The sequence below is a fragment of the Eulemur rufifrons genome, chromosome 6, assembly GCF_041146395.1.
Source record: "Eulemur rufifrons isolate Redbay chromosome 6, OSU_ERuf_1, whole genome shotgun sequence".
Taxonomy (NCBI): domain Eukaryota; kingdom Metazoa; phylum Chordata; class Mammalia; order Primates; family Lemuridae; genus Eulemur; species Eulemur rufifrons.
The window spans coordinates 99156362-99171113 of record NC_090988.1 but is presented as its reverse complement, the minus strand read 5'-3'; the positions used below and the strand labels follow the sequence as shown (position 1 = coordinate 99171113).

The window sequence follows — 14752 nt, the reverse complement described above, 5'->3', positions numbered from 1 at the left end:
TCTGTGCTGGACTCGCGTGCTGTGGCCACTTAGATTTGGCTCTGTCTGGATGGCACAGGGAGTGTGAACCTCAGCTGCTGAGGTGGCCACCTCTGTTCCTGCTGAGCACCCCCCAGGCCCCACCCCCACAGTCCCCGGGGGGCACGGCCACTCACGTTCATGTCCGAGACAGCCGGGAAGCACCGGCTGGTGGGCCGCTGCTTGATGGTCGCCACCCTTGGCTCCACAGCCATGTTCTCGGCAGCTCGAGAGGGCTTGGAGGCCGGGACTATCTCGTCGGGTTTATCTGCAACATAACCACGGGGATTGGAGCAGGCCCCCCAGTCAGCGGAGGCCGAAGCTCAGTGAGGAAAAGGAAAGCGCAGCGATCACTCAGCATCCGCAATCATGCAGGTGGGCATTTGCCCCGCTGTGGGGAGCGTGCACGTGTCTCTCTGCCACATGCGCCCCACTGGAGCATCGTCTCGTTCCCCAGCCTTTGCCCTGGGCGGGGGGCACATTGACACAGGCGGGGGTGGAAGACCCCCAGCAACTTGGCTGCCTCCTCGGGAAGTGCTCAGCCCACCCCGGGTCCTGAAACTCTCGGTCGTTTCTTTAGTGGAATCACTTTGTTCTTATTAATGGTACTTACTCTTGATAGTATTCACTAAACCAACTTTTGGAATTTTTTAAGACTCAGAAATGTGGTTCTTTTGCAACCAAATACAGATGCCCAGGTGTGAGGACCCCATGCCCAGCGCAGGGGCCACCTGGACAGCGCGGGTGTTTAGGAGCCCCCAGAAGTCTGAGCATGTGCTGCACAGGGAGGTCCCCATTTATTTCTCCCAATAGAACATTCCATTTTTAAAAAGAAAGCCAAAGCTTAGTTATAAGCGATCCCTAGAAATAAAAAAAATTTAAAATATTTACTTTTTAAATTGAAAACGGAAGCAAATCCTAGAACTATCTGATGCCCCGGCTTTATCTCTGGGATGTCCGGGAGCAGGCACAGGGTCTGTCTGGGGCTGTTACAATGCAGGCACCCCCGTTCATGGAGGCCTGCAGAATCAGTCTTTGGGTCCCTGTATGCTTTTTTTTGTTGTTTTTTGGCTTTAAGAAACGGGGTCTCATTCTGTAGCCCAGACTGGAGTGCAGTGGCACGATCTTAGTTCACTGCAGCCTTAAACTCCTGGGCTCAAGTGGTGCTCCGGCCTCAGCCTCCCAAGTAGCTGGGACTACAGGCATGAGCACCACAATTGACTAATTTTTCTATTTTTTTGTAGAGACAGGGTCTTGATATGTTGCCCAGGCTGGTCTCGAACTCCTGACCTCAAGCGATCCTCCTGCCTCAGGCTCCCAAATTGCTGGGATTACAGGTGTGAGTTACCATGCCTGGACCCCACATGCATTGTGGAAAAGGCTCTACCCAACCCCAGCTGTGCTTTTGAGATACCACTGGGTGGGATGAAGCCAGTGCAGAGTGATGCCTGGTGGGTACGTCCCATTTTGGATCCCGTGAGGCACAGCACTCGCCTTGCCCCCCAGGAGAACACTCTGCTACCAGCCTGAGGCCTTTTCCTAGGCAACCCTCATCCCCCTCCTGGGGTCAGTGGCTCCCTGTGAAGTGCATGCCGTCAAAAGGGCTCAGACCCTGAGCTGTGAGGCTGGCATGAGAGTCAGGGAACTAACCAGAGCCCAGGGAGACAGGCCCACGTCTTCCAGTTGTTTTTAAGACTCAGTGTAAGTCACTTGTAACGGCGGCTTCTCACCAGGACCTGACCCACAGGCAAAGCCCTCCAGAGCCACAGCACTGCTCCGGGTCACCCAACACTAAAGCACCAGCCTCCCCCAAGTGGAAGAGCAGGGAGAGGAAAGGGGGTGGGGTGGGAGTTGAGGGACGGAGCTGGATCCCCACCACAGCCCCTCCACCTCACAGAGCAGCTGACACGCACACAGCCCTGACACCCGAGGAACCATTTCCGTGGTGAATTCCAGGTGAAGGTGCCTGATGCCAGGCCTGTGTTTTAGACCCGGAGTTGGCTCATGCCTGTTGTGGGATGGCCCTTGGCCTCAGGGTGGTTTTTACATTTTCAAAGAATTGTAAAAAGGAGAAGAAAAGGAAGGAGAATGTGCAAGAGACCACGTGGCCTGCAAAGCCCGAACATTTACTACCCGGCCCTTTGTGGAAGACGTTTGCTGACCCCTGGTCTGCACCATTATTGCAGTTTCCTCGCAGCAGGACGCTGAGGAGTCGCACAGAGCAAGGAGGCCCAACCCTGTCCTGCTCTAGTGGCCGTGACGCCGGCACGTCTCAGGCACCCGCCCGTGCTGTGCGCTCCAGCTTGCAGGCTCACCTGCCCCACTGCTGCTCCCACCTCCTGGCACCTCTCCTGTGACTCTGGGCCCACGAGCTCTTCTGGTTCTTTGATTTGGCTGATGCCACCTCCTTGGGGGGGCATCTTGTCCGCTCTATGGATGGCAAGCATCTGCCCCTTAGGGAACTGGTCAGGCCCAGCGAGGAGAAACACCCGACTCTCGTTCCACGTGGCAGTGGTGCACCCCAGCCGCAGCCGCCTGTGTCCTCACCCGCATTCAAGGCTCCTACCTCCTACTGCCCAGCGCCTCCTGCCCAGCGCGTGCTACCTGTAGCTGCCTCTTCCCACCTTCTCCCCTCGGCTAGAGTCCCTGTCCCCACCACTGGGCTATATGTGCCATGTCCACCTGCCACAATCCCAACGTTTTGCTTTCTCCGAGGAGCTTTTCCCCTTGGAGGTCTGGGCTGGGACTGACCCCTTTCTGTGAAGGTTTCTCCAGCTCAGCTGTGTTGGCCGGGCCTCGTTCCCCTTCACTCAGGGTCAGGTGACGCTTGTGTGATCTGCTTTGGCGAGCTGACTGACCAGCTTGGTCTGTCCCTAGAAGCTGGGCCCCTTGGCAGTGGCTGTTGGCTGAAGTGTGGCTGCTGGTGGCCCCCAGAGTGGTGTCCTCCAACAAAGGGAGGGTGAGATCTCCCACCAGCACTAGGGAGCTATGACCCACAGCTGCAGCGAGCCACTCTGGGAACCACCAGCCCCTCCTGATAGTTGGCCTGGGCCCCTCTTCTGACCCCAGTGGAGGGCGAGGCCTGAGGGGTATGCAGGAACATGGGCCCAGAGGGCATGCCGTCAAGTTAGGGGAGAACAGCTGCAGCCCAACAAGACATCTCATGGGGCCGTTTCAGATGGCAGGTCCTGTGCACGGCTGCAGACAGTGAAGGGAGCCCTCCCCGCCGAGCGGGTGAACCAGGGCTGTCCTTTTGCTCGCGCCTGGGCCGGATTCTGTCAAGATGTGGGAGAGGTCATCAGAGCCAGGAACACCTGGACATCCCTCCTGGGCTAACCTCTATTTTAAGTTATTTTAAGCTCAGAGAGTGAAGGTGGCGGCCGGGGTGCCGGGGCAAGGGAAGGTTGTCAGCTTTGAGCACTGATGGAGGTGCCAGACCTGTGAGAGGCAGATGGCCATGCCCTGCAGGGAAGGCCCTGGGCATGGGCTAGGCACATCGGGGTGAGGGACTCTAGGGTGGAAAAGCTCTCCTGTGATTAAGATTTAAACCAGCCAAATCTTCCAGAAGCTCCTGTTTCCAGCTGGGCCCTTCCAGAAGCCACGAGTCTGTTTCTTTTATATTAACAAACCCCAAAGCCGATGGGCTGGTTCACTCCTATCCACAGCAGGCTACGATCTTAGGATCTCAGGGTGCGTGACAGGCACCCTGAAAATACACCTGGAGTGAAGGCTGTGCCCTGGGTGAGGCAGCGGCAGCATAGTCAGTAACAACAGTGCCTTGCCCTGGTGGGACCGTGGAGAACCTGGCTGTAGGGGAGGGATTCTTCCCATTTTGAGAGAAAAACATTGAGGGTCTCATGCTTAAAGTCAGGAAACCGTGGGACCAGGTAGGAGCTGTAGCTGGCATTGAGGTCACCCAACCCTTGCGCCTGTCATGCAGATAGGGGTTCCCAGCCCTGGTGGGCAACAGCAGCAGGACACTTATTTGCAAATTGCTAGCGTCACTGTCAGAACGATCTGTCTTGGCTGGCTGAACAGTGAAGGGGAGGGGACGCTGTTCACATCGGAGTCGCCATATCAGAGGGGTGGGCTTGGCCATGTTATTGAAGGCACATCCCCTGGAGCAGTGGCCACCTTGACTGGGGATGTCCTTGTCTCTGTTTTAAACCTTCCCCCTCCTGCCTCTACCCTCAGCACAAACGTTCTTCTGAACCAGAACATGTGAGAGCAACTTGGTTTGTTGGTGTGGTACGGTCGGGGCCACAGTTCCTTTTTAACTTAGAATTTGTGTTGTTTGTGCAATTCAAGTGAAAAGAGGGAAATCCCTGCATGGGTCCCCTCCTGGCCCTCGTCTCTTGGATACGCTGGCCAGTGGGAAGCTGGTGGCCTGGCTCAGCTCAGCCCCACGTTTGACAGAGGGAGAAGCCGTCAGACTGCAGCTCCTGCTTCTCATTCTAGGCGTCTAAGGATTCCGCTTGATTCATAAAAGCCAGGAATTGGGTCTCTATTCAGGTTCTCTGGATGAAGGGGATTAGGGAATCCAGCCCCCTGCAGTCTTAAAATGAAGTACTTAGTGACTGAAAACAATCCTTAGACATCTGCCAAATCTTAAACAATCTAGCAATGAGCTGATGGAAATTCTCCAGCAGTAACCCTGCTTTTTGATTCTCTAAGCAAACTTATGTTCTTTTCAGAAGACAGATGTGATGCTAACCAGCATAAATTGCCAACTTCTGGACAGAGGGAGGGGAGGTGGCGGCTTTGTCACCTGCCTGCCACCGGTCCCCCAGTCCATGAGCTGACTTCAGTAAGAGGGCCCCTGACTGAGAGAATGCAGAAAGCAGCGTGCCCTGTGCCCTCAGCAAGTCACAAGGGAGACACCAAACTGTAATGAAACCCCCCCAGCGGCCATGCTGAGGTAAGGTGTCCCAGGACTAGTCTCCTGGTTCCCCAGTAGAAAACAGGATCCCACTGAAGCGACTCTAGGTCCAGTGTCCTGTGGGTTCCTTTGCATGTAGCCACATGCAGGGTGAGCCCAGGAGCCAGGCCCCAGTCACTCCTCAGGGCCATCCTGGGGAGAGCAATCCAGACCAGACCCTCCAGAAACATCCAGTGAGACCAGAACTGAGCCGCTCAAGCCCTTCCACTTTTCCTGCAATCAGATCCACAGGACACTTCGTATCAGCCGAGATGTGCGGGACCTGTTAGTGCTGCTGCTGCTCCCTCCCCTGGTGTGACCTTGAACCTGTGGCTTTGCTCACCTCTGGAGGTGCAGCGCCACCACGCCCTGTCTCAGGTGAGAGTGCAATGCGGGATTTCCTCTGCAACACCATTTCCAAAAGGAAAACAAGAACATACACAGCACCAGATGTTAGAGGACAAAAGCCACACGCGTTAGAAGCAGCGGCTGTCGCCAGCTGGCGGCCTGTTGGCTTAATCTTCCACAGAGGCAATGAAGGAATGGGAAGGGCACGTCTGGATGCTGGTGGGCTGGTCCTGGCCTGCGAGGGATGAGTCTGGGTGCAGGCAGAGGTGCCTGGCAGGGAGAGGCCATAGTCACCCCACGTGCCCAGGGCCAGAGGCCTGTCTGCCCCCCGCCCCCCCCGACCTCCAGGTGGCTTCTGCCTGCGCCCCCACAGCTGTCTTGGGCCAGGGTTCACTCACAAGGCAGCACGGGGGTCGCTCACCTGGGGCCTGAGCCCAGCATGGTGTCTGGGGACTGGGGCAGGTGCTCAGTAAATAATGGAAGACTAAATAAAGGGGTTTTAGACACAGAGAAATGAAGACTCGGGATCACTAATCAGGGTGTAGCTTAGGGCAGGGGTAGAGCTGGGATTTGAGCTGTTTCGCTATTACATTAATTTCCTGGGGCTGCCAAAACCAGTGACGACAAACTGGTTGCCTTAAAACAACAGAAATTTATCCTCTCACATTCTGGAGGCTGGAAGCCCAAGGTCGAGGCATGGGCAGGGCCACGTGCTCTTTGAAGGCTCTAGGAGCGAGGGGGAGTGTGGTGGTCCTTCCTGCCTCTGCAGCTCCTGGTGGTGGCTAGCAATCCCTGGTGTTCCTTGGCTTGGTCCTTCCTCCTCTTAGGGAGGTCCCACCCTAACCCAGTGTGACCTCATCTTGGTTACATCTGCAAAGATCTATTTCCAAATAAGGTCTCATTCGCAGGTTCTGGGGGGACATGAGTTTTGGGAGGACACTTTTCAACCTGGTACAACCATAGTGGCATGACTTTTCCAACGGCAGCCCTTCTGGAGTACGATGGAACCGCTCAAGAGGCTGAGCCAGAGCACGCGCTGCACAGCTCCTGTGTGCCACCCACTTGCCAGGTGCGATCCCGTGGGACTGGGAGTGGGGACGGGCAGCACCCGCTGTGCGGACGAGGAGCTGAGGCTCAGGGCCTGGCTGTGTGCGTGAGGGTGGCCCCAGCTGGATCCCCTAATGCAACGGGGCCAGGGGCATTTAATCACAAATTTGCAGCCAGTTTACTCTGCTGTTCAAATGGAATGTGGATATCCACTCTCTGGGACTCCTGCCTGTCCTCTGGTGGGTTCCACCTGGCCGTGCAGACCATGGCATCTGTCCTCTAATCTGCCAGAGGTGCTGCTGGCGGGGGAGGGTGGAGTGGATGGGGCTGGGGTCCAAGCAGGCCACAGGTGCCCACGGAGCCTTGGCCGGTCCTGAGCTGTTCTCCCTGACAACAGACTCTTCTCAGCCGGCTCTGTCAGAGTGGGAGCCCATGGTGGGGTGTCGTCTTCAAGAAGGTATGATGAACAGAAAGGCTGTTCTGGTGAGCTGGGGTTTGGCCTTGGATTCAAGGTGAGTTCATATAGAAATGTAATCCCGTGACCCTCTCTGCGCTGGCCCCTACCAATCCTCCACACAGTGCTGGAGCCTAGGAAGCCCACCGGGAATTCCATCGCCCCCGCCAGCATTTGGGATAGAGCGAAGATGCGCCTAAGGCCCCGTGCTAGGGTTCCCTCCTGCTCCTTGGGAAAAGCGATCTTGAGTTGGGGTATCTGTCTCTGGCAGCCAGGGGGGCAGTCGCCCCACATGCAGGTAGCTACTTAGAAGGGGCCACCTGATTCCCCCTGGGGTGGCAGTTGGAGAGATGTGGCCAAAGGGCCCCACAGCTCCCTTCCCTCCCCAGGCAAGGCGCGCTGATTGCTGTGGGGTAGCCTGCTGGGAAGTAGGGGCTTTCTGGGTGCTAAAGGGAGGCAGCCTCTGCCCACTGCACATGGGGTCAGGAATGCAGCCAGGGGCTCAGAGTGCAAAGGCCACCTGCCTGAGGCAGGCCCAGCTGTGCCTGAACAGAGGTTCCTACAGGTTTCATGGTCGTGATAATGTGGACACAGCTCAGGGAAGAAACAGGATGCGCAGGGAGGAATCACAAACAGGAGCAAAGCAGACGGAAACAGGATGTGTTCCAGGGCTGGGGAAATGGAGGTGACAACACAGGGCTTGTGGTACACTACAGACTCCACGTGGCAGTCACACAGGGGGTTTCTGTTTCACAGGTGTGACGGGCAGGGGACTAGACGGACATTTGCTCCTCCCTTACCCTTCTTCCTCCGCACCGAGGCTTGCAAACAGAAAGGAGTGCCGTGAGCCAGTGGATGGCACCCCCACACCCACGCGGGGGCCAGGGCGGCTGCAGACGCAGGCTGCGCTGTCTCCAGCAGCCTGGCCCCCGGTGGCTCCTTCCCCTGTGCCCTGCTCGTAAGCCTGCCTGGCGGAGGAGAAGGGGCGCCTGCCCAGGTGGGACGTGGTTTCTCCCAGAGCGGTGGGCTCAGGACACCCTGCATGGCTGAGCTGGAGCCCCACCCCTTATAAAGAGGAGCTGTTGGCTCATCCCTCTTAGGGAGCCCCATGAGAGGCCTCTCAGAAGACTGAGCCTGACACTTGCCACCTCCCTTTAGAGGAGAACGTGTGGCAATCCACACTTCTGTCGCCCATAAGGTTTGGGGCATGTGGAAACTGGGCTCTTCCTTGCGGGGTTGTGTTTGAAGAAGATGAGGTAAGAGCTTGTGGGGGGCTCTTGTTTTCTAGAAGACCAAGGCCTTGTGCTGATCTTCAGATGGTGGCCCAGCCAGCCTCAGTGCCCTGGGCCAGGGAAGCCCGGTCCACCACATCACCCACAGTGTGCACTAGACCCCCCGGGAAAGTTGCCCCTCGTCCAGGACAGCAAGGAGGAAGGAACCCCATCAACTCCCCGAGCTTGGGGTTGTTTCTGTGCCCAAGTGGGCTGCCTTCACTAGCCCTTATCCCTGCTTTCAGTGGGGTGGGCATCTCCACTGCCCCCACCCTTGCTCCAGAACCATCCTCTTCCACGAGGTGTTCCTGGGCTCCATGGCAACTCCCTGATATGGCATTTAACAGCCACCATGACCCAGGTGGCTAATAGGCCCCATCTTGTAGCCTGGGCTACAATGACTGAGAACCTCTCTCTGTTCCTTGCAGACCTTTTAAGAAGGTGCTGGGAGCTCCCTAAGCCTGGTGGGCAGATAGAGCTGCCAAGCCTACCACTGTGCCAGGTCCCTGGGGCTGAGGCCCGAGTGGCCATAGGGGGAGCTTGCATAGGCCCCGAGGCTGGTGTCAGTTGGGGTGCCCCAGGTAGCAGGGGGAGCTGCTTACCTTTATCCACTAGTGAGAAGCCCAAAAATGCAAAACAAAACAATGTTAGATCAACAGAAAAGAGGAAAGGCAGAACCACACCCACAAGGCTCTGGATGGAGAGGCCAAGCATAGGGCAGTCGGGCATGCAGGGCATTCGCAGACGCCATTGCTGGGGGCAGGAAGGGGCCAAGCGGGCACGGGGGCACTTGCAGGCTGGGGCGGGCTGGACGGGCGACTCTTACCGAGCTCCTCCAGCTCCGAGGTCATGGACTTGGAGCGCAGGGTGAGGGCTGTGGTCGGCGCTCGCTTTGGAGGCGGGGGAGCTTGATGGCAGATGGAGACAGGCGTGAGAGCCCGGCTGCAGCACACCCCCGCCCCCGCCTTTGCCGAGAGCCCACCCTGGCCCTGGAGCCTGCAGTTTTGTGCGGGCAGGTCACGGGGCAGGTGTTCCTGCAGGCTCCATTCGGGCTGTGGGGATCGGGGGCGGTGCAGGTGTGCTCAGGATGGAGAAGGACGGGCACTTAGGAGGGCGGAGAAGGGACAATGAGGGGAAGCACAGCAGAACGGACACTGTCCGGCTGTCTGCCTGTGTCTGCTGGTGACAGAGGGGCACAGATGGTTCTGGCAGCCTGTGAGCCCCGAGTCAATGTCATGGGCCCGATGCTTGGGCTCTCGGGTGGGTAGGCTCAGCTAGAGTGAAGGCCCCTGCCCCACAGCTGCCCTTTCCACCCCGGCAGGGCGCGTACCTTTCTTCCTGGCAGTGTCGTCCGGGTCCAGATTCCTGGTCACCGTGACCACCTTAAGGACAAGGTGATTCCCTCCCTGGCGGATCATGTTCACCACCTGCCTGTGGCCAACTTTGACGACATTCTCATTGTTAACCTGTGGGAAGACAGGAAGGGCAGGGTCAGTGAGGGCCAGGGGGAGAGAAAGGCCACATGGCACCCACCCGAGGCAGACAGAGGTGTGGTCTGAAGAGGGCGAACGCAGGGAGGTGTCATGAGACCAGTATTTTCTGGAAGCAGCGATGCTTTCAAGGAACCAGAACAAATGCCGCTGTGGCTGAGGAGGCCAGGGAGGCAGAGCTTCCTTCAGCCTGGCCCTTCCTCTGACCCCCGGTGGTCTCCACTGAGAGCTCTGCAGCTGCTGGGGTGCATGGACTAGCCCTGATTTCACCGGGCACTCTTACGTGCTCACTTATGGCGGCCGAGAGCGATTTTCACGGCCCCAACTACCTGCCAAGAGCCGAGAGGTTTCCGGGGTCAGGCTGCAGCGCTCTATCTTCCCACTTCCACAGAGACGAGGAAACAAGGCACTGAATTGCTTTTCCCATATTCTGGGAACACACATCACACCAACCCCAGACCCTTTCCTCCCCGCGCTTCCGCCCGGGGGCCTGGCTCGACAAGGTGCGAGAGGAATGGTGCCTGGACAGCTGCCCCAGCGTTTCAGGGAGGGTCGGTGGCTGCTACACCCTGGCCTCTGCCCGGCAGTTAGGAGCTCGTGGCCCCTTTCAGAGTCTGTTAGCTCCCCTGCCCTGTTGTCCCCACTGTGGCAAACATGCCCGGGGCCAAAACAGACTCGAAGTGGCATCCCACAGGCAGAGGCGGGGCTGGCCCTCTGCCACGTGTTCTTCTTACCTCCCCAAGCAAAGCACGGCAGCAGAGCATCCTCCGCTCCCTGCCCCACGCCACGCCCTGGAGGAAGGCGGGGACTGGTGGGTGTTTGGCCCTGGCCCTGTTCCCTGTCCACTGAACTGAGCCCGACAGGTGGGCTCCGGCACCTTCGTCCCTGCAGCTTCCAAGTGTGAGCGCTGGCCCGAGGGCACCTGTGCCCAGCACATGCCGTCTCTGGTTGGCAGCAGGGACGGTGCAGGTCCCAGTGACTGCACGCGCCACCTTGACTGTGAACAGAGAAGGCGCCCCGAGACCATGCCCCTCGACGACCCCCAGCCACCATTTCTGTGGTGGATTGTTTAAAAACTTGAAAACTCTGGTGAACAGAAACGTTAACAAAGCACAAGTGTGCTGCTTGGTGAACTTTCCCAACTGCCGCCTGTGCAGCCAAGCCTGGCTCCCCGTACTGAGGCTGGCCACGGGGCGTGCTGGTCTGGTCACCACCGAGATGGCTGCACAGCTCCGAGAAGCCCAGGGAGGGGCAGCCCCCACTGCTGTGGGACAGCTTGTCCCTGTTCACCCCAGACCGGTCTGGTTCTACAAACACCCTTGGTCCCCTTCCACTCTCCTGCAAATGCCATCTCGGGAGGACCAAGCCCACCTAGTTCAGGGTGGCAGCGGCAGTCATTGTGAAGGGACTCCTGGGGGCTCCCTTTCACTGATTTTCTCAGAGTATAGTTAGGAAACCAGAAGAATTTAGGAAGGAAGGAAGCCCGATGGAGGAAGAGAGCAATGAGAGCTCTCCGAGGGCAGAAGAAAACGGCCCAACTCAGCCAGACCTCGGCTCTCGGGACCCTGGCCGCCTGCTGCCATGAGGCTGCCTTCTCTCTGCTCCCTCCGACCAGCACAGCAGAGGCTACTCAGGAATTCTTTCATTCACTCATCCAACCAGTATTTTTGTTCTCAGCATCCACTAAATGCCACTCTGTCCCTGCCCTGGGGAGAGTATGTTTTCACCGGGAGTCATGACAAACAGGAAGTGAACAAATATAACCTCAGGCGTGCTGAGTGCCCCCCGAGAAGACAGAGTGGGAGCAGCACCGTGGGGCCTGGCTCCACTGGGGACGTGTGCTCTGGGAGGCGTCCCGAGGCAGGATGGCAGGCATGAGCACAGGACAGCAAGATGGCCCAGTGGTGGCCAGGGCAGCAGGAGAGGGTGAGGAGTTAGGTTTAGGATGATGGACCACTCTGGGTTGGGGTGGGGACGGAATCAGTGCCAGGGACAAGGGTGTGGTGGAGATGGGAGCGGCAGTGAGAGCAGGAACTAGGATGGCATCCCCAGGGCACAAAACAGATGGGGTAGCACCAAGAGGGTGGGGGGCGGGCAGGCTGCCTGGGCTCAGACGCCATGAGGCCAGCACAGAGGCTTTGGCAAGACGACATGGCAGCAAAGAGCCTCTGGGTGCCTGTCCCCCAGACCCCAGAGGGTCAGCCCCGCACAAGGCCGTGGTGGAGGCGAGGACAAGGCCCTCCTCTGGGCAGGTCCCCAGCGCAGGGGTTGAGGAAACTGCAACAAAAAAGTGAGTTTTGCCTTGTTCATGCCGATCAGCGCCTGGGGGTGTTTTCTGCGTTTCTGGGGATGTGCTCTCTCCCTTTGCACTTCCTACCCGAGGTGCCCCGGCCCATCCTTCCTGCAGCAGTTGCCGTTCCCATCTAAGCTCCTGGTTAGTGGCGCTGCCTTCACGCCAGCCCTGCGGGCAAGCTTCCATCCCACGCCCTCCCAGGAGAGCTGCCTCCCCCAGCAGACTGCAGCAAACCGCCGGAAGGACATGGTGCTCTGACCAGCCCCAACAGTGCCACCTGGCCTCTGAAAACTGATGCCGCAAACCATCCACACACATCCCAGGATGTTCCCATCCATCCCTGTCCGGGTAAACCCGAGGTTGCCAAGGGCCAAATCCTGCCCCCACGGTGCTTCAATCACCTTTAACTTGGCTGTCAGCATTCAAAGAGTACAAGACTTTTACATAAGAAGTCTGGAATTTCAGTTTCCATTGAAAAAAAACAGAAAACCTGACACCCAGGGACCGGGACCTCCCACTCCTACATGGCAGCCTCCCCCGGCCCTGATGGCACCTTCCCAGCCAGAGGAGCCATTGGATTTGTGACTCCTGCCAGCCACCATGGAAACAAAATGATGATCACTGCCTTCGATGCCATCTGCTTTTAGAATTTTGGAAAGGGACAGATTGAACTCTGCACATTGCGGGTCTCAAAATCAGTCCAGGACCATTCGTGAAATTCATTTTGATTTGCTCGGTAACCTGCAGGTGACCGCCTGAGCTTCCAGGGTTCAGTCTCCTGTGCCAGAGCTCGGATCACACACAACATTGACCTTGTGCCCAAGTCTTTCCCCCACAGAGGGAGAGGAGAGTCTGCGAGGGGCCTGCGGTGGCCTCTCTGAACATGAGAATGTGACATATTGCATGGACAGAGGCCTGCGGCCACCCTGCTTGTCACCACTCTGCGAGTTCCCCTGAGCTACAGGTGCACACCCAGCGGGTGGATGTGGCTGTGAGGTCTGGAGAGTCCCCGAGGGTGACCCCCTTGCTTACGCTGGCCCAGAGTTGGGCTGGCAAAAGCCAATAAAGAGGCTCCTTAAATCTCACATGTAATAAAGAAACCTCAGTGTTTCCGCCAGTGAAAAGCATTTGTAATTAAACTGTAGACACCGTCAAAGCATTAAAAACATCCACTTTCCCAAAGCGATGGGGCTTGTGGTTTCTCTGGGTGTCCAGAGGCTCTGCAAGTTGCTAAAGACCAGCGGCGGCTGCAGTGAGTGAGTGTGTGGCTTGGGTTTTGTTGCCAGGGCACAGATGACAAGAGCATGCTGCGGGGACCCCCGTCAAACAGACCTCAGAACAGGAAGCTCCCAGTGGAGAACTTGGCTGCGCTGACAGCCTGTGCCCGGCTCTGACCCTGGGCAAGGAGGAGAGCAGAGAGTGCCAGGCTTGGGTTAGGGTGCCCATGTGCTGGCTGAGCACACACCTGCCTCGGCTGAGCAGAGATTCTGTCCTGACCCTCTGCCCACACGGATCACCCCTCCCCCACTGCCCAGTACCCCCAGCTGCCCCACTGCTCTGCCAGCGCACGCTCTCTCTCCGTGTCCCCACTCTTGTTCTGGACTCACTGTGTCCCTCCCAAATTCACATGTTGGATTCCTAACTCCCAGTGCCTCAAAGTGTGACTTTATTTGGAAAGAGGGTCTTTGTAGACAGTCAAGTTGAGGCCATTTGGGTGGGCCCTAACCCAACTGACTGGGGTCCTTATCAAAAGGGGAAGATTGGACACAGAGACACGCACACAGGGAGAATGCCATGTGAAGATGAAGGCAGAGACGGGGGTGACACTTCTGTAAGCCAAGACAAGCTAAACAAGCCCTGACAGCGGGGGGGTGGGGGGTGTGCCTGGAACAGTCTCTCAGCCTCAGTGGGAACCCACCCTGCCACCACCCTGATCTTGGACTTCTGGCCTATGGGACTGTGAGAGAGTCCCTGTCTACAGTTGAAGCCGCCATCTGTGGCATTAGTCACAGGGCCGGGGCCCTGCCAGCCTCCACGCCGAGCACTGGGCTCCCCCGTGGCCCTCAGCTGCAGCCTTCTTCCTCCGCCGCCTTCGGAGCTCACCTCCCCTGGGCCCGTGGGCTGCACAGGGCGCCAGCATCTGCCTGATGCGAAGACACTCACTGGGCCAGAGCCTCGTCTCCTTGTCCTGTGACCTCCCGCTAGGCCTACTGTGGGGACACTGGCTGTTGGCCTCGAGTGAAGATGGCCCAAGTCCCGTTCATCCTGTGAGGAGGCTCTAAACCCGGGGCGCTCTGCTCAGGGCTTGCATGCAGGCACTGTCCCTGGCACTGCCCACCTCCTGGGGCAGGGGGGCCTGTTCCCAGCGTTTAGTTTCATGTTTTCAGCATTGGTTTAGTTTTCAAATCTCTGCTGCTTCTTTCTGCACAAGCCACACCCCCAGCTCCCCCCGCCCCTTCTGCTCCATCCTCCCCTCAACCACACCGGCCTTAAATTCTCGTCCTGTTCTGTGAAGTAAATAAGGTCTGGATGGCATCCTTCCCAAGAAGACAACATGTTACATAGCAAGGTCATAGCCGTGGGCTGTGTGGCTTTGGGCTGTCGTGGATCTGCTGCCAGTGTGCAGGTGAGCACCTGATCAGTGAGGCACAAGGATGCCGCCCAGAGTGTGCCCCGGCGCCTGGGTGGACGCCCCTGTGAGAAGAGCGGGGCAAAGGCACGTGAGCGGCGATACAGTTCAACGCGGAATTACCTGGCAAGACCAGCACTAACCAAGGCGGGACTGGGAAATTCGGTTACATTCCCCTTCCTGGTACAGCAAGGACCGAGTATCAGAGCCTTAGAATCCTTAGAATCTCTCAGCCTTTAAACAAACCTAAAATCAGTTTAACCTGCAATGGGACTTTGGAACCA

General features: G+C 57.8%; 1 protein-coding gene across 2 annotated transcripts in view; it reads right to left on the bottom strand.

Moving 5' to 3' along the window:
* SHANK2 (SH3 and multiple ankyrin repeat domains 2) overlaps window positions 1-14752 on the bottom strand; it is a 518956-nt gene that overhangs the window by 20402 nt on the left and 483802 nt on the right. For both annotated transcript variants that reach the window (XM_069471699.1, XM_069471700.1), the window contains 5 exons: window positions 9387-9522; window positions 8883-8963; window positions 8659-8667; window positions 7586-7606; window positions 156-286 (listed from right to left, as the gene is read on the bottom strand). In XM_069471699.1, the coding sequence (XP_069327800.1) occupies window positions 156-286; window positions 7586-7606; window positions 8659-8667; window positions 8883-8963; window positions 9387-9522 (378 nt within the window). The remainder of the gene's footprint in view (window positions 1-155; window positions 287-7585; window positions 7607-8658; window positions 8668-8882; window positions 8964-9386; window positions 9523-14752) is intronic.